General features: G+C 36.5%; 1 protein-coding gene across 1 annotated transcript in view; it reads right to left on the reverse strand.

Moving 5' to 3' along the window:
• Nucleotides 1-15,258: 15,258 nt before the first annotated feature.
• Nucleotides 15,259-19,602, reverse strand: part of LOC124525809 (cullin-4B-like) — a 120,456-nt gene continuing 116,112 nt past the window's right edge. The window contains exons 19-20 of the mRNA XM_047098391.1: nt 16,877-17,029; nt 15,259-15,354 (exon numbers count right to left, since the gene is read on the reverse strand). Coding sequence (XP_046954347.1) covers nt 15,259-15,354; nt 16,877-17,029 — 249 coding nt within the window. The remainder of the gene's footprint in view (nt 15,355-16,876; nt 17,030-19,602) is intronic.

Consider the following 19,602-nt stretch of genomic DNA (forward strand, 5'->3'; position numbering starts at 1 on the left):
CTAGCCTTTATTCAATATGACTTTCTAAGTATCTTTTCCCTCTCCGTCGGTTGCCTTTTAGGTTTGTTGATTGTTTCCTTCACTGTGCAGAAGTTTTCATCTTGATGAGGTCCCAATAATTAATTTTTGCTTTTCATTCCCTAGTCTTTGGATATGTATCAAGTAAGAAATTGCTTTAGCTGAAGTCAGGGAATTTTTTCCTGCTTTCTCCTCTTGGGTGTTCATGGTGTCCTGTCTCTCACATTCAGGTCCTTTATCCATTTTGTGTTTATTTTTGTGTATGGTGTAAGAAAGTGGTCTAGTCTGATTCTTTTGCACATGACGGTCCAGTTCTAAAAGCACCATTTATTAAACGGACTGTCTTTTTTTCCATTGGACACTCTTCCCTGCTTTGCCAAAGATTATTTGGCCGTACATTTGTGGGTCCGATTCTGGGGCCTATATTCTATTCTATTGGTGTATGTGTCTGTTTTTGTGCCAATACCGTACTGTCCTGATGATTACAGCTTTGTAGAAGAGACTAAAGTTTGGGAGTGTGATGCTTCCCTCTTTGGTTTTCTTCTTAAATATTATTACTTTGACTATTCGGGCTCTTTGTGGTTCCATACACATTTTAGCATCGTTTGTTCTACCTTTGAGAAGAATCCTGGTGCAATTGGAATCGCATTGAATGTGTAGATTTCTTTGGGTAGTATTGACAATTTAACAATAATTGTTTTTCCAATCCATGAGCATGAAACGTTTTTCCCTTTCTTTGTGTCTTCTTCGAAGTCCTTCATAAGCTTTCTATAATTTCAGCATGCAGAGCTTTTACATCTTTGGTTAGGTTTATTCCGAGTATTTTATGGTTCTTGGTGCAATTGTGAATGGGACCAGTTTCTTTATTTCTCTTTCCGTTGTTTCATTATTGGTGAGGAAAAGTGTAGCCAATTTCTGTGCATTGATATTGTACCCTGCAACATTGCTAAATTCATGTATCAGTGCTAGAAGACTTTTGGTGCAGTCTGTTGGATTTTCCAAATATAGTGTCATGTCATCTGCAAAAAGTGGAAATTTGAGTTCATATTTGCAAATGATGATACCTTTAATTTCATTTACTGTCTGAATACCGATTCTAAGACTTCCAACACTATGTTAAACAACAGGGGTGAGAGTGGCCATCTCTGTCTTGTTCCTGATCTCAGGGGGGATGCTCTCAGTTTTTCCCCACTGAGAATGATATTTACTATGGGCTTGTCATAAACGGCTTTTATGATGTTTAAGTATGTTCCTTCTATCCCAACTTTCTCGAGGGTTTTTATTATGAAAGGATGCTGCGTTTTGTCAAATGCTTTTTCTGCATCGATTGACAGGATGATATGGTTCTTCTCTTTATTTTATTAATGTGATGTATCCCATTAATTGATATGCGAATATTGAACCAGCCCTACATCCCAAGATTGAATCCCACTTGATCATGTATATGCTGTTGAATTCAAATTGTTAGTGTCTTGTTGAAATTTTTGCACCCATATTCATCAGGGATATTGGCCTGTAGTTCTCTTTTTTTCTCTTGGTGTCTGTCTGTTTTAGGAATCAAAGTAATGCTGGCTTCATAGAATGAGTCTGGAAAGTTTCCCTCCCTTTCTATTTGTTGGAAAAGCTTGAGAAGGATAGGTATTGTCTCTGCTTTCAGTGTCCGGTAGAATCTCCCAGGGAAGCCATCTGGTCCTGTACTCTTATTTGTTGGGAGACTTTTGATCACTGATGCCACTTCTTTGCTGGTTATGGGTCTTTTCAAGTTTTCAATTTCTTCCCGTTTGAGTTTTGCAAGCGTGTGGGTGCTTAGGAACTTGTCCATTTCTTCCAGGTTGTACAGTTTGTTGGCATACCATTTTTCATAGCATTCCCTGATAATTGCTTGCTTGTATTTCTGAGGGATTGGTTGTAATGATTCCGTTTTCATTCATGATTGTATCTATTTGGGTCATCTCCCTTTTCTTTTTGAGAAGCCTGGCTAGAGGTTTATCAACTTTCTTTTTTCAAAAACCAACTCTTGGTTGCATTGACCTGCCCTACAGTTTCTTGAGATTCTATATTGCTTATTTCTGCTCTGGTCTTTATTATTTCTCTACTCCTGCTGGGTTTGGGGTGTCTTTGCTGTGCTGCTTCTAGTTCCTTTAGGTGTGCTGTTAGCTTTTTGTATTCGGGATTTTTTCTTGTTTCTTCAGATAGGCCTCGATAGCAATACTTTTTGCCTCTCAGGACTGCCTTTGTTTGCTGAATCCAAAGGGTTTGGATTGTTGTATTTTCATTTTCATTTATTTCCATATATTTTATAATTCCTTCTCTAATTGCCTGGTTGACCCATTCATTCTTTAGTAGGGTGTTCTTTAACCTCCATGCTTCTGGAGGCTTTCCAGACTTTTTCCTGTGGTTGATGTCAAGTTTCATAGCCTTGTGGTCTGAAAGTGTGCATGGTATGATCCCATTTCTTTCATACTTAGTAAGAGCTGTTTTGTGACCCAGTATGGGATCTATCTTGGAGAATGTTCCATGTGCACTTGAGAAGAAAGTATATTCTGTTGCTTTGGGATGTAGAGTTCTAAATATATCTGTCAAGTATATCTGATCCAATGTATCATTCAGGGCTCTTGTTTCTTTACTCATCCTGCGTAGATGATCGGTCCATTGTTGTAAGTGGAATATTAAACTCTCCTGCAATCACCACGTTCTTATCCTTAAGGTTGCTTATGTTTGTGATTCATTATTATATATACTTGTGGGCTCCTGTATTGGGCACATAGACATTTGCAATTGTTAGCTCTTCCTGATGGATAGACCCTGTAATTACTATATAACGCCCTTCTTCATCTGTTGTTACAGCCTGTAATTTAGAGTCTGGTTTGTCTGACATAAATATGGCTACTCCAGCTTTCTTTTGTCTTTCAGTAGCATGATACATAGTTCTTCATCACCTCACTTTCAATCTGAAGGTGTCCTCAGGCCTAAAATGGGTCTCTTGTAGACAGCAAGTAGATGGGTCCTTTTTTTTTTTTTTTAATCCATTCTGATACCCTATGACTTTTGGTTGGAGCATTTAGTCCATTTAAATTCAGTGTTATTATTGAAAGATATGGGTTTAGAGTCATTGTGAAGTCTGTAGGTTTCATGCTTGTAGTGATGTCTCTGGTACTTTGCGGTCCTTGCAACATTTCACTCACAGAATCCCCCTTATGATCTCTTGTAGGGCTGGTTTAGTGGTGGTGAATTCCTTCAGTTTTTGTTTGTTGGGAAGACTTTTATCTTCCCTTCTATTCTGAATGACAGGCTTGCTGGATAAAGGATTCTCAGGAACATATTTTTTCTGTTCATCACATTGAAGACGTGCTGTCATTCCTTTCTGGCCGGCCAAGTTTCATTAGCTAAGTCTGCCACTAGCATTATGGGTCTCCCATTATATGTTAAAGCATGTTTATCCCTAGCTGCTCTCGGGATTTCCTCTTTATCCTTGTGTTTTGCCAGTTTCACTATGACATGTCATGCAGAAGATTGATTCTAGCGATGTCTGAAGGGAGTTCTCTTGTGTCTCTTGGGTTTCAATGCATTTCAATGCATTTTTCTTTCCCCAGATCAGGGAAGTTCTCAGTTCAGACCTGAAGTCTGCCCCCAGCCCACCGCTTGGGCCATGGTCAGACTGCTGTGTTCCTTATCTTCCCCTGTGCCAGGGGTAATACTAACTGTGCAGTGGTGTGGCCTCTGTATGGCCTACTTGTACACTGCCAGGCTTGTGGTGCTGGTTCCATGGGATCTGGCCAAGGGCGTATTAGCGGGGGTGGATCAACAAGATGCACAGGGGCGGGAGGGGTAGGCTTAGATCGCTTTGCCATTGGTGGTGCCCTGAGGGAGGGGCCCTGAAGCACTGGGAGGGAGGCAGGCCTGTTGGAGGGATGGATCCACAGAAGCACAGCGTTGGGCTTTCTGCACGGTGCAAGCAAGTTCAGTGATGGGAACTGGTTTCCTTTGGAATTTCGGCTGGGGAATGGGAGAGGGAAAGGGCGCTGGCCAGCGCCTTTGTTTCCTTGCGAGCTGAGCTCTGTCTTCTGGGGCTCAACAACTCTCCCTCCCAGCGTCCTCTCGCCCTCCCCACTCTCGGAGAGCAGAGCTGTTGCCTTTTAACATTCCAGATGTAAGTCCCACTGGCTGTCAGAACTCACAGAGTTCACCCCCTCTGCTTTTGCAAGCCAGAACTCGGGGGGCTCTGCCTTGCTAGGTGGGCTGCCCTTCACCGCCCTGACTCCCTCCCGCCAGTCCGTGGAGCGTGCACCACCTCTCCACCCTTCATACCTTCTTGTCTATGCTCAGCTCTGGAGAGTCCATTCTGCTAGTCTTCTAGCGGTTTTCTGGGTTATGTAGGCAGATGTGGGTGGAATCTAAGCGGTCAGCAGGATGAGGTGAGCTCCGCATCCTCCTAGGCCGCCATCTTCCCCTCTGACCTTTTCAATTTATTTAATAAGCTTTCTATAATTTTCAGCATACAGATATTTTACAAGGCTCTTTGGTAGGTTTATTTCTAGGTATCTTGCGGTTTTTTGGTGTAACTCCAAATGGGTTCCATTCCTTGATTTCTCTTCACTATTGGTATATAGAAATGCAGCCAAATTCTGTATGTTGATTTTATATCCTGAAACTTTGCTGAATGTATGAGTTCTAACCAGTTTTTTGGTTGAGTCCTTTGGGTTTCCATTCAGAGTATCTTTTCATCTCTGTAGACTGAAACCTATCCTTCTTCCTTGCCAGTGTGGATGCCTTTTATTTCTTTTTGATTTCTGACTGCTGAGGCCAGGATTCCAGCACTATGTTGAATAACAGTGGTGAGAGTGGACATTCCTTTCATGTTCCTGATTTTAGGAGGAAATCTCTCAGTTTTCCTCCATTGAGGATGATATTAGATATGTGTTTTTTTTTCATATATGGTCTTTATAATTTGAGATACATACTATCTATATTCTCCTTAGGGTTTTTATCAAGAAAGGATGTTGTATTTTGTCAAATGCTTTTTCTGCATTTATTGATAGGAACAAGTGTTTCTTATGCTATCTTTTCTGATTAAAAGGCCCAAATGTGAAGCCTAAAAACATAAAAATCCTACAGGACAACACAAGCCACAATCACTTAATGCAGGTTACAGCAACCTTTTTCTAAGTATGTCTCTTGGGGAAACGGAAAGAAAGTAAAAATAAATTTTAGGATTACATCAAAGTAAAAACTTGAGAGCATATTAAATAATCAATAAAACTAAAAGGCAACCTACACAATAGGAGAAAATACTTGTAAATGCCAAATCCAGTAAGGGATTTATATGCAAAATGTACAAAAACTTCTAAAACTCAACATCCAAAAACCTATTATCCATTTAAAAAGGGACATAAGTTTGGGCACACGTTTCTCCCAGAAAGACATCCAGATGGTCAAAGACACATGAAAGATGCTCAACATCACTCATCACCAGGGAAATGCAAATCAAAAGTACAATGGTATACAACCTTACACCTGTCAGAATGGCTAAAATTAACAACACAGAAACAACAGGTTTTGGAAAGAATGTGGGGAGAGGGGAACATTCCTATACTGTTGGTGAAAATGCAACTGGTGTAGTCACTCTGGAAAATAGTATGAAGATTTCTCAAGTTAAAAATAGAACTGTCTTATGATTCAGCAATGTCACTACCTTACTACGCATTTACTACTTCCTACTTACTATGTATTTACCTGAAGAATACAGAAATACTAATTTAAGGGACACATACATTCTGGATGTTTACAGCAGCATTATCAACATAGCTAAATTATAGAAAGAGACCAAGCATCCACTGACTGAAGTGGACATGTGCGCGTGCGCGCGCACACACACACACACACACACACACACACACACACCACACAAACACACAACACACACACACAACACACACACTGATGCACAAACACATATAGAGACAATGGAATATTACTTGGGCATAAAAAAGAAATGTTGTCATTTGCAATGACACAGGTGGAGCTAGACACAATTCTAAGTGAAATAAGTCAGTCAGCGAATGACAAATACCACATGATTTCACTCCTTCGTGTAATTTAAGAAAGAAACCAATTAGGAAAAGGAAAAAAAAAAGATTGAGGCAAACCAAGAAAGTGACTCTGAACTATAGAGAACACACGGATGGTTAGAGGGGAGGTGGGTAGGGGGTGGGTAAATAGGTGATGGGGATTAAGGAGTGCACTTGTAATGAGCACCAGGTGTATGCAAGTGTTGAATCACTATATTGTACACCTGAAACTAATATTATAATGTATGTTACCTAACTGGTATTTAAACAGAAACTTTTAAGAATTGTCTGTATCCCTCCAACATGGGAAAAAATTGAGTGATATCAATATAAAAAATTATGCATTATTCACAATAGTCAAGAAATTGACACAACCTAAGCACTGCCAATTCATTAATTAAAATATTTATTTTTAGAAAAATGTATTAATTATATAACGTATTAATTATATAGATATTGAGTACATATATGGGAATATTATTCATCCATGAGAAGGAAGGAAATCTGATATTTACAAAAATGTGGATAACACATAAGTGTGTGCTGGTAAGTGAATCACTTAAAGACTGTATGATATCACTTATATACAGCTTCTAAGAACTCACAGAAACAGAGTAGAAACCATTTTGCTAATTATTCGGGTGCTCAAGAATTGAGGAACTGAGAGTGTTGGTAAATGTTTGCAAAATTCCTGTTTATATGATGCCTAAGATATGGGTGATACAAGCAGAGTACTGGGATTATAGCTGACCATAATGTATGATAATAATCATCTTATATTGTATTATGTTATATATTATATTATCATATCTCAAGGTTGCTAAGTGTAGATACATTTTCACTACAAAAAACAAAAGAAAAAAAAGAATGTGATGTGTAGCAGCTTTAGCAAATGCTATACTGTTAATAATTTTGCAATATAGAAGTGAAACAAACACATTGTATATACCTTAAAGAGTGTTATATGTCAACTTTATTCACAGAAAAATCCCCAGGATATTAAAACATCATAAACATGATCAAGAAGAATTTATGTCCGGGATCTCTGCCAACTAAGGCACTAACTTTCAATTCAGGAGACACATGGGTTGGGTGTGAACAGATGAAAACATACTAAAAAAAAAAATAAGCCAAAGAGGGCACAAGCAGCTATGTTTATATAGACAAAAAGACATCAGATAATTTTTTTGAGAGACAAAGGACACGATTAAATAATTGAAAGAGCAATTCACCAGGAAATGCTCATTACAATATGTGTTACTCCAACAACATCCCCACAGACAGGCTTGAGAAACCTGCCATGGCTGGCATCACTGGGCTGGTTTTAAAGAAAAGAAAAAACCCTAAAATTCATATGTCACCACAAAAAACATATCACAAAGCTATAATAATCTAAATAATATGGAATAGAATCGAGTTGAGAACACAATTGAGAATCCAGACAGAAACTAAAACAATGGGTTCTACAAAGGAGGTAAGAATACACATTGGTGAAAGGACAGTCTCTTCAACACACGGTGTTGAGAAGTGTATGTGAGCCTACAAAATAATAAATTTGGCCCCACGCCATACATCAAACATAAAAATAAACTGCAAGTATATTAAATTGTGAAGTAACACTTACAACTGTGGAATTCATAAGAGGAAAATTGGGAAAGCCTCTGACAAATTATTGCTGGCAATGATTTCTTGGATTTGACACCAAATGCAGATTTGACACCAAACCAGATATAGACTGGTGGAACTACACTAATAGCATATGACGTAATGCCTTATTTTCATCAAGACATAAACCATTCTGACAGGAAATCAATAAAAAGAAAATATAAAATAAAAAAAAAATGAAACAACACAGTAAACAAAATAGACTTAACAGATATATACGGAACACTACACCCAAAAGCATTCTACATAGTATGCATTCTTCTCAAGTCCAACAGATCATTTCCCAGGATGAACTGAAGTAAGGCCACTAAAGAATTCTTACAAATTTAATAATATTGACATTACATCAAGCATATACCCTGACAATAGTGGTATGCAATTAGAAGTCAATTACAAAAAGAAAGCTGAAAAATTCTGAAATGTGATGACTGAACACTATGCAACTGAGTATCTAGTGGGTCAAAGAAGGAAAAAAATAACTGGTTCAGGCAAATGGAAGTGTAAATACAAAATACCACAAATTATGGGATGAAGCAAAAGCAGTTCTAAGAGGAAAGTGATAAAGGCCTACATTAAGGCACAAGAAAAGTCTCAAATAACCAACCGAACTCAACCTAAAGCTCAGATAGTGAGAAAAAGAACAAAATAAGTCCCAAGTTATTAGAAGTCCGGAAATAAAGACCAGAATAGAAATGAATGCTATAAATCCTAACACACAATAGGCAGGAAACTAGGCATGAGTGGCAGAAGGATGGACCTTAGATGTTTTGGTAACAGGACCAAGCAAGGACAGCCCAGAAGTCACCCATTCCACCCATCTGGCAGTGGGCCTTTGGATACAACATCCCCAGAGAGGAAGACTTAAATTTGTTATGTTTGTTGTACTTGTGCACAAAAGCAGTCCACCTGTTCTTATTTGACTTGTTCTTGTATCGCTTTTTCTAAATTAGAGAAAATTTGCCGTTTCCTACCCATGCAGGCATTTCAAATACATCCCCCTAAAGGACATGCTTACCTGGCTAATTATTATATATTTTTCTTGGGACAGAGAGAGACTGAGCATGAACGGGGGAGGGGCAGAGAGAGAGGGAGACACAGAATCGGAAACAGGCTCCAGGCTCTGAGCCATCAGCCCAGAGCCCGACGCGGGGCTCGAACTCACGGACCGCGAGATCGTGACCTGGCTGAAGTCGGACGCTTAACCGACTGCGCCACCCAGGCGCCTGGCTAATTATTATATAACCCAGGCCTGTCAGTCAAATGTTACAAACCTATGACCACCCCGCCCCCACCTCAAAACGGACATAAGCCCAAACCCTGGAGTCCTCTGGGCCTGTCTCTTTTGACTAGTGGGCTCCTACCCTGAAGTGTATTGTAATAAAACTTTGCTGTGCTTTACCTGCATTTTGGTGTCCTAGAATTCCCAGCGGTGGCAGCAATTAAGAACCAATGCTTCTTGGGGCGCCTGGGTGGCTCGGTCAGTTGAGCGTCCAATTTCGGCTCGGGTCATGATCTCACCGTTTGTGAGTTTCAGCCCTGTGTCAGGGCTGGCGCCTGGAGCCTGTTTCAGATTCTGTGTCTCCCTCTCTTTCAGACCCTCCCCCCGTTCATACTCTGTCTCCCTCTGTCTCAAAAATAAATACAGGTTTAAAAAAAGATTAAAAAAAAAAAGAACCAATGCTTCCTTCCTTTCTCAGTACTTCCTTGCTCTCAGTAACAGAAAGAATCAACATAATAAACTGAGCCCTGCTATTTTAAAGTCGAATCTTAAGTTTGATTCACAAAATCAAACGAAAAAAAACCACAAAATAAATCGTAAATGAAAAAGGAGACACTATAACTGACATCACACAAAGAATCATAAAAGTCTATTCTGAACAATTACACATGAACAATTTTGTGGACAGAAAAGAAATGATAAATACCTAAATTATACAATATATGAACAGTATCACGATAAAGCATAAAATGTGAACACCGATGAGTAATCAAAAACTCCCTGAAAAGAAAAACCCACAACCAAATAGTATCACTGCTCAAGTCTACCAAACATTGAAAGAATTAACATGACTGCTTCTCAAACTTTTCCAAACAAATACAAGGGAAGAGAGTATTTTTAAAACATTTTATAAGGTCACCATTGCCCTAAAACCAGAACTATACAGGGTTTCCACAAGATAGGAAAACTGAAGGACAACATCCCTAATGAATATAGATGCAAATATCCTGAACAAAACATTCACAAAATAAATTCGACAGCAATGACAAAGATCACAACGTGGGATTTATTTGAGAGACACAAAAATTGTTCAACATCTGTGAATCACAGAACATGACACACAACTTAAGAAAATGAACCATACAAGTTACATAATGTTGTCTAGTTCCAGAAAAAAATGATTTAAAAAAATTCAGTGACGATTCATGATAAACACTCTCAAAAAAATGGCACAGAAGAAAGAGCCATAATAATGCCAAAGCCAACAGCTAAGATCATCTTCACTGATGAAATACTGAAAGTATTTCCTTAAAAACAGGAACAAGACAAGAATGCCCACTTCCACCATCTTTATTCTTGGAAATTCTAGCTACAGCAAAGATACAAAAGAAAGAAATAACCATGTCCAGATTGAAGTAAACTATCACCACTTTCAGATGACATGATACTATGTGTAGAAAGCCCTAAAGAGTCAAGCAGAAAAACTAACAGACAAAAAAATGAATTCAGTTAAGTTGCAAAAATTAATATGCAGAAACCTCTTTGTTTCTATACACTAAAAAACAAACTATCAGGAAGGAAAATTAAGAAAATAACCCCATTTACAACTGCATCCAGAAAAATAGCTACAAATAAACTCATCTGAGGTCAAAGACCTATATACTCTTATAGCTGTAAGACACTAATGAATAAAACTGAAGCCGCTACAAGCAGAATGATATACCATCTCATAGCCTGGAGGAATAAGTATTGTAAAGTTGTTTACATTACCCAAAGAAATCTATAAATTCAGCTCAATTCCTATTAAAATGGCAGTGTCATTTTTCACTGAGCTAGAAATATTGTAAAATATACAAAATAAACATTTCTGAGTTGCCAAAGCAATACTGAGGAAAACAAAGTTGGAGGCATCACCCTTTCTGATTTCAAATAATATGACAAAGTTACAGTAATCAAGTAAGTATGATAGAATAGAAAGTCTGCAAAAATACCCACACACATTATCATCAACTGATGTACAACAAGGAATCAATAATGTGCAATGGGAACAAAATAATCTCTTCAGTAAATGGTACTAAAAAAATGAAACAGTCACTTGGAAAATGATGAAACTGGGCCACTGCCTAAACATCACACATAAATATCAGTTCAAAATGGATTAGGACTTGAGCATAAGACCTGAAACCATAACATCTAGAAAAAAAACAGGCAGTACGCACCTTGACGTCACCCTTGGTCATGAATATTTAGATGTGAACCAAAGCAGAGGCAAAAAAAAAATAATGATAATTATAAACAAGTGGTACCAAACTAACAGGAAACAAAACCATCAACTATAAAAGGCAAATTAGTGAATGGCAGAAAATATTTGCAGGTCAGGTGTCAGATGAGGGGTTAATATCTCCCCCAAATTATATACATATAATTCACATATGTATTTTGGGATATATTATACATATCATATGCATGCAGCTCAATACTGAAAACAGAAACTATTAACAAATGAGCATAGGATCTTAGTAGACATTTTTTCCAAGGAAGACACATAGATGGCCAAGAGGTTCATGAAAAGATGCTCAACGTTACTCATCATGAGGGAAATGCAAATTAAAGCCACAATGAGATAACACCTCAAGCCTATTAGATAAACTACTACCAAAAGTCAAAAGTAACATGTGTTGGTTAGAATGTGGAGAAAAGTAAACGCTGTGAGCGGTCATTGTGAATGTGGACTCTACAGTCTTTGGGAATCAATACAGAATTTCCCAGAACCAAAAATATAACTACCCCAAGATGCAGCAATTCCCCTTCTGGCTCTGTAGATGAGGAAATAAAAGCTATATTTTATTTTATTTTCTATCTGCACCATATATCCACTGCAGCATTATTTGTACTAGGCAAACTATGGAAACAACCTAGAACCCATCGACAGATAAAGAGACAGGGAAATTTGACATAAATACAAACATAAACACATACATGTATAAAACTAAACATGCATATAAATGTACATTATATTTTACTGAGCCATACAAAAGGAAGGAAATCCTGCTTTCTGTGACAAAATGGATCAGTAGACATAACCATGTTAAGTGAAAACAAAATGCCAAATTTTTTAATATTTTTGTTTTATTTTATATCTAACCTCTTAAAAAGATGAAGAAAGGGAAAAAAACCCCACAAACTCATACAGAAGACATTAGTGGTTGCCAAATAAAGTATTTGGGGTGGGGGATGAAATAGGTGGAGGTGGTGAAAAGGTGAAAACTTCCAGTTATAACATAAATAAGTCCTGTGGATATAATGCACACTATGGTGATTACAGTTAATTATAATATATTGTATAATTGAAGGTTGCTAATGGAATAAATATTAACAGTTCTTACCGTAAGATAAAAAGTGCTCAACATGTGATGGTGGTGAATGTCACCTACGTACTGTGGTGATTTCTAACACATACATATACCGAGAAACAAAAATAAGCTCAAAGTGAAAACTTTTCTAATAGCTTAGGCAGAGATACAAAAAAGAAAAAAGGAATGAAGAAGAGTGAGGGCACCTAGGTGGCTCAGACGGTTAAGCGTCTTATCATGATCTTGCAATTTGTGAGTTTGAGCCCTGCGCTGGGGTCTGTGCTGACAGTGCAGAGGCTGCTGGAGACTTTCTCTCCCCTCTGGGCTCTCTCTCCTCCCCCTCTATCAAAATAAATAAACAGACTTAAAAAAAAAAAAGAAAGAAAAGGGAAGTATATCCAAAAGACTAATGGGACACAATCAAGCAGAACAAAATATGTATTATGAAAGTCACAAAGGAGAATGTGGGTGTTGGAAGGTTTGAAGAAATGCCAAGAAATCCCCAAACATTAGAAAAATTAACATGAAATTAAAAATTTCACTGAACTCCAACCAGGATAAATCCCTAACACCTATCTATACAGATATTTATCATAAGCCAACTGTCAAAAGACACAAGAAAAAAGAAAGATCGTATCTCCAAGGCTGAAGAGAAAGGCAACTTGTCATATACAAGCGTACTCCTTTTTTTTTTTTTTAATGTGTACAGAGAAGAGAGACAGAGCATGAGCAGGGAAGGGGCAGAGAGAGGGAAACACAGAATCTGAAGCACATCCAGACTCCAAACTGTCATCACAGAGCCCAACGTGAGGCTCGCATTCAAGAATCACGAAATCATGACCTGAGCTGAATTTGGATTCTCAATGAACTGAGTCACCCAGGCGCCCCACAGGTGTACTACTGTTAAAGTATTCATAGAATGTTCAACAGAGACCATGTAGTTTAGAGCGTGTGGGATGATATATTATGGTGTTGAAACAAAAGTGCTAACAGCTAAGAACTTTATATCTGGCAAAATAATTCTCTGAAATTCAGGAGAAGTTAATACATTTCCAGATAAAAAGCTGACATCATTCACCGCCTGACATGAACTACAAAATGATGATGGTAGTTCTTCAAACTTCTTCCAGGTTAAGTTAAACTTACAGAATATTATAATGGAAGGGTAAACCACGTTAGTCTAATACAGAACTTTAAAAAACAAAAGCATAATGCAATTAAAAATTTAGATTAATGGATCTGTATTTATAATTTTTTTTATTTATTTTTGAGAGAGACAGAGAAAGTAAGTGGGGGAAGTGCAGAGACAGAGAGGGAAAGAGACAGCATCCCAAGGAGGCTCCATACTGTCAGCATAGAGCCAGATGTGAGACTCAAAATCATGAACCATGAGGCTATGACTTGAGCCAAAATCAACAGTTGGATGCTTAACTGATGGAGCCACCCAGGTGACTCTAATGGATCCATGTAAAATACATAGTGAATACAGAAGTAACAAAAAGTATATAAGTCAGAAACGTGAAAGAGTATATTTTTCACGTGTTTGAAGGTAAACTTCTATCAGTTAAAATAAACTAATTTTAAGATTTTTCATATAATTGCAACGGTAACCAAAAAGGCAACCTCTAAAGAATATGAAAAAGAAACGAGAAGGGAATGAAATCACGTAACTACAAAAATATACGTGAAACATGAGGGAAGGCAAAAAAGGTGCGAAAGGACAACAAGCTGCAAGACAGAAAATCATTAAGAAAATAGCAATAGCAATTTTACACCTGTAATTAATTAAACGTATATTACTTAAATTTCCCTAAATAAAAGTCTCCAACTATATATTATCCATAAGAAACTCATGTTTTACCTTAGGACACACACAAGCTAAAATAAAAGGATACAACACATATTACATGCAAACATGTACTAGAAACTAGCAGGGACACTAATACTACTGTCAGATAAAACAGACTACAAGCCAAAAACTGTCAATGAAAGACAATGTCATTAAAATGACAAATTTAATATTATATTTTAGTACAAACACACACACACACAAATGTATATATATGTAAAAATATATATACACACATATATATTTAGTACAAGTTTAAATATATAGCTGACATTGGGGCATCTCAGTGGCTCAGGTGGTTAAGTGCCAGACTTCACCTCAGGTCATGATCTCAGGGTTCGTGGGTTTAAGCCCCTCATCATGGTTGTGCTGATAGCTCAGAGCCTGGAGCTTGCTTCTGATTCTGTGTCTCCCTCTCTCTCTGCCCATCCCCACTCACGTTCTGTTTCTGTCTCTCTCTCTCCCTCTCTCTCTCTCTCTCTCTCTCTCAAAAATAAAGACTACAAAAATTTATATGGCTGAACTAAATGTTTTAAGATGTCTAAAATGATGGTTCCATTATAGGTTAAATTTTAACGTGGTTTACACATGTTAAAATTAAATTGTTATATGATTAATTTCACACCGAAAAACCAACATAAGGACAAATACACAGCAAAACCAATATAAGGACAAATAAATGGCGTTAATACTTAATTTCAAATAGAGTTTAAATCATCCAGATGTATAATTCACAGTGCGATTTTACACTTAAACAGTTATGGATATATGTTGCTTTTTATGAAACTTATTCTTTATTAAACTAATGCATACTACATGTCATCAATATATACTGAAATGAAGGACAGACAGTAAACATTACGAAATTTCCCAGGGAGTTTTAGAGCATTATGTATAGTTTAATAGCAACATTAAAAATACATGTCATTCAGAAAACGGCATACTTTAACTGAGAATGCTGATGAAAATTTAATTCTGCATTTGTATTTTAATGCACTGCTTTTATTCATGTGTCAGTGGAATATTTTAGTCAATTAACAGGACTATGAGTCAACTACTATAAGTAGAAATAGTAAGGCCAGAAGTTCATGCAATATACTTGTACTTGTTTGGATTTTCTTTATCTCTTTCCATGTAGTCTCTGTCAATTAAAGATTCTACTCTCGTCTTCAGATCAGAAGGCTACAAAATAAATTATTAATGTTAATAAAAATGAAATCACAGCATTTTATTTTCTACTCTCATCCCAAATACATCACATTTTGTATCTCATATTTTTCTTATTCGTAATTTTCAGGAAACAATAAATTTCTTAACTACAATATTACTATAATCAAATCTGAAATACATTAGAAAGGTGCTAACTAGGAATAAAGTACAACTAATACATAAAGAATAGAATAAAATGCATCTGGGATGCATCTTGGTAAAAAAAATCATACTTTCAATTTCTTTAATGAAAAGAAGTTATACTCATCAACTATGCCACATAAGGAAGGCTCTAAAATATAGAAGACAGCCAATACCTCAGGCACTGATGTTTCTATGATGCACATGGTTAGTTATGGTGTACGGATTGAACTCACTAGAAATCACATTAAAGAAAGTAATTCTATAATTTACTAAATAATAAGCACCCCAGTTGAGCCATGTGTAGAGCACTGCAGAGAACTCGAAGAGTTGTTTTTTTTTTTTCTCAAGGAAAAAAACAGCTTTTAAATTTAAAAAATCAAGAGTACAACATTGATAAAGTAGCAGCTACAGCTAATAATTCCTTAGCACTTACTACATGCTTCAGGAAACTCTTTTGTCTTAGTAACATTTGAGTAAGTCGTTAATATTATCACCCTCCGTGAGGAAGTGGAGATACACACGTTATGTAAAGTTGACAAGAGTCAGAAAATGAGAAAGATAGGAGACGAAGCAGGATTGAAAAAAATCATAGCTGACAGGCTCTGGGAACCAAGCCATAAACATTAGACTAGAAATCGAAGTGTTTGTAGCAATTCTATTTTGATTACTTAGGATACACAAAACTACAATTTTCATTTTATTTTATGATGACATACGAACAAATGGCTTGACATTTTTAATAATTATGGCAGAAAAATGTATTAAAATGTCTAACCTATAAGAATCAGACAAAATAGCTACATATTGTCCTTAAAAAGACTTTTTGAAAATGGTTAAGTAAGCGGTAATTTGCCACATATTGTTAATAATTTGTTAGGTTGTAGTATTTAATAATGTCACAAAGATCAACCGTTATAAGACGTAAAAACAGAGAAAGGACTATCATAGTAAGACCAAAGGCCACTCTGCTAGGAATTGTGAAGTATTTGCTGATAAGCAGTGCAAATAAAGGCAACTTCTAACTGTATTTCATCAAGCAGATACATCAAGGGAGTGAATCTAAACCATGGAGGTACAGTGAAAATACTTAAAATAGATCATGAGACTAATTTCTTTTTCTTTTTTTTGTGTTACCTTTCAAAATGTTACAACTTTTTACTTATAAAATTGATAAAATTTAATAACCTAATACAGTAAACCATAACACAAAAAGGGACCTAAGTCCTGTGATAATCACACTCACAATTTTTACTCCATATCACAGATACGTTTTTACTTGAAATTACTTTATAAACCTATGGTTTTATTCAAAAGTACTCAATGCCACTGGATTTTTGGTAGATTTGTTTACCTGTAGCGTAAATTTTAGCTGCTTATACAATTCTGAGAGAAGTACACTGTGGGTAAGTGTTTTCCTTATCTTCATAATGCGAACAATTGCAGCATCAATCTGATATCGTCGATCTTGGAAAACTCTCTGTGTGGTGATGGTACGTTCCTCTACCTAATGAAAATAATTAAAAGATAAAATGACAACACGTAAAATTTCAATAATAATTAAACTGTTATGAAAATTAAAGGTTTCAAAAGATGACTTTTTGTAAAAACAGAACAGTAACAGAAACGATACATAATTCACTTTTGCTTCTATTGGAAACCTTTTATATACTAAACTTTTTGGATTTAAGTTTGTATTAAGTCATCCTCAATTTTAGAGTCCGTTTAGCCAGAAAAGCTATTAATGGGGAAAGCATTGTGCTATGGTTTGAGCAGTTCTCTTAAACAAGTTAGTTGTATGACTTCGGTGGTAATAAACACTCTCTTGCAATTCTGTATGTTTCAAGATACCATATTTAAATGTCATGTCATAGATACAAAGTAAAGCTTATCTTGTACATATAAAATCACTCCATTATTAATTATTCTATTTATTCAAGCTAAAGCTTTATTTTCTATTTTACTTTACATTAAATCATATATTTCAGAGACTTTTCTTATTTTAACTTCTGGCAATTAGAAAAGGATATGTGTAACAAAGCTTTTTTTTTAAATTTTCGTATGTAGATTATTTTTTTGAATTTTTTAAAATGCTTATTTATTTTTGAGACAATGCGAGAGACAGAGTGCAAGCGGTGGAGGGGCGGACAGAGGGAGACACACAGAATCTTAAGCAGGCTCCAGGCTCTGAGCTGTCAGCACAGAGCCCTACCGGGAGTTTGAACTCAGGAACCATGAGCTCATGACCTGAGCTGAAGTCAGACACTTAATGGACAGAGCCACTCAGGCACCCTATAAGTATATTGTATAAAAAAAAAATTTTTTTTGAACTTCTAACTGCAAATATTTTTCATTCATATCTTAAACCTTCAACAGTGATCCTCCAAATCATCTGAGTTTCCAGGAGTATATAATCTTTTGAATTGCCTTCTGGGTTCCAAATTCCAAATAAAGCCTTCCAAATTCTCAAAGCAAGAGTTGTTTACTTTTAATTTGTCAGTATTTTCTTTATTTTTACTACTTCATTTTCTGTGTATGCTTTCATCATTATATTTTCTTAAATGCTCATTTCATACTTCTCATTTTATTTTATTTTATTTTATTTTTAACGTTTATTTATTTTTGAGACAGAGAGAGACAGAGCATGAACGGGGGGAGGGGCAGAGAGAGAGGGAGACACAGAATCAGAAACAGGCTCCAGGCTCTGAGCCATCAGCCCAGAGCCTGACACGGGGCTCGAACTCACGCACCGCGAGATCGTGACCTGGCTGAAGTCGGACGCTTAACCAACTGCGCCACCCAGGCGCCCCCATACTTCTCATTTTAAAGATGATCTCAACTCCTGTTTTACCAGTAAAGCTTTAAATACACTGTCTAATAAAAGTATCTTAGTTTATCTTCTACCATTCATACATACATTTTTTATTGAAGTGGAATCACAAAATACAAAATTAACAATTTTAAAATGGTTTAAAAATTTTAATATACAGTTGGAAGCATTTAAGCATACTCACAATGTTGTGCAACCACTATCTCTCTCTAGTTTCAAAACATTTTTGCCACTCAAGAAAACACCCTGTGCACATTAAGTAATCATTCATCATTTCCCATTCACTCATGATGTGGTTACCACTACTCTTCTTAAGTATGGATTTTATGACTTTTCAAATATAATATGGAAAGGAGTATACTATAACTGACCTGTTATGTCTGCCTTCTGTCACTTAGCATAAGGTTTTATACACAAAATACTTCTATACACATAAATGATGCTTTTTATACATAATGAAGGGTAATTCTTACTGAAGGATGTATTGGTACTTTGTTTCTTTTGTATATATGAGTAATATTTCATTGTATGAGTACAATACAATTTACTTATCCATTTATCCAATGATGGACATCTGGGTTATTTCCATTTTGGCTACTATAAATAATTCTGCAAGAAATTCTTGTGACAAGCTCCAGTGGACATATATTATTTTCTCTTTAATGGTTAATGAGAATAGCTGAGTCAAATGGTCACTCTGAGTTTAACTGAGAAATCTCAAACTATTTTGCGCAGGTGCTGCAATACTATATATTCACACCAGAAATGCACAGGATTCATATTTCTTTTAAAAACCTCTTTGTATCTGATTTGTCAATTCAAGCCATCTGGGAGTAATGTGGAATCTCACTGTACTTTTGACTCAGGTACATTTGAAGACCAATGATGATGAGCATTCTCTCACATGTTTGTGGACCATCTGAGTAACTTCTCTCAAGAAATATCTATTCAAGTTCCATTCTTAACGTTTATTTATTTTTGAGACAGAGAGAGACAGAGCATGAACAGGGAGGGGCAGAGAGAGAGGGAGACACAGAATGTGAAACAGGCTGCAGGCTATGAGCTGCCAGCACAGAGCCCGACGCAGGGCTCGAACTCACGGACCGTGAGATCATGACCCGAGCCGAAGTCAGACGCTTAACTGACTGAGCCACCCAGGCGCCCATCAAGTTCTTTATTTGTTATCGAGATTACTTTTTATTTCTTATATTTTTTAGTTTTTTCTATTGTTAAGAGTCTGTGAATTGGAA

This window comes from Lynx rufus, unplaced genomic scaffold (genome assembly GCF_022079265.1).
Source record: "Lynx rufus isolate CCGP_SWC_20201006 ecotype Redwood Valley unplaced genomic scaffold, mLynRuf1.p SCAF_48, whole genome shotgun sequence".
NCBI classification, from domain to species: domain Eukaryota; kingdom Metazoa; phylum Chordata; class Mammalia; order Carnivora; family Felidae; genus Lynx; species Lynx rufus.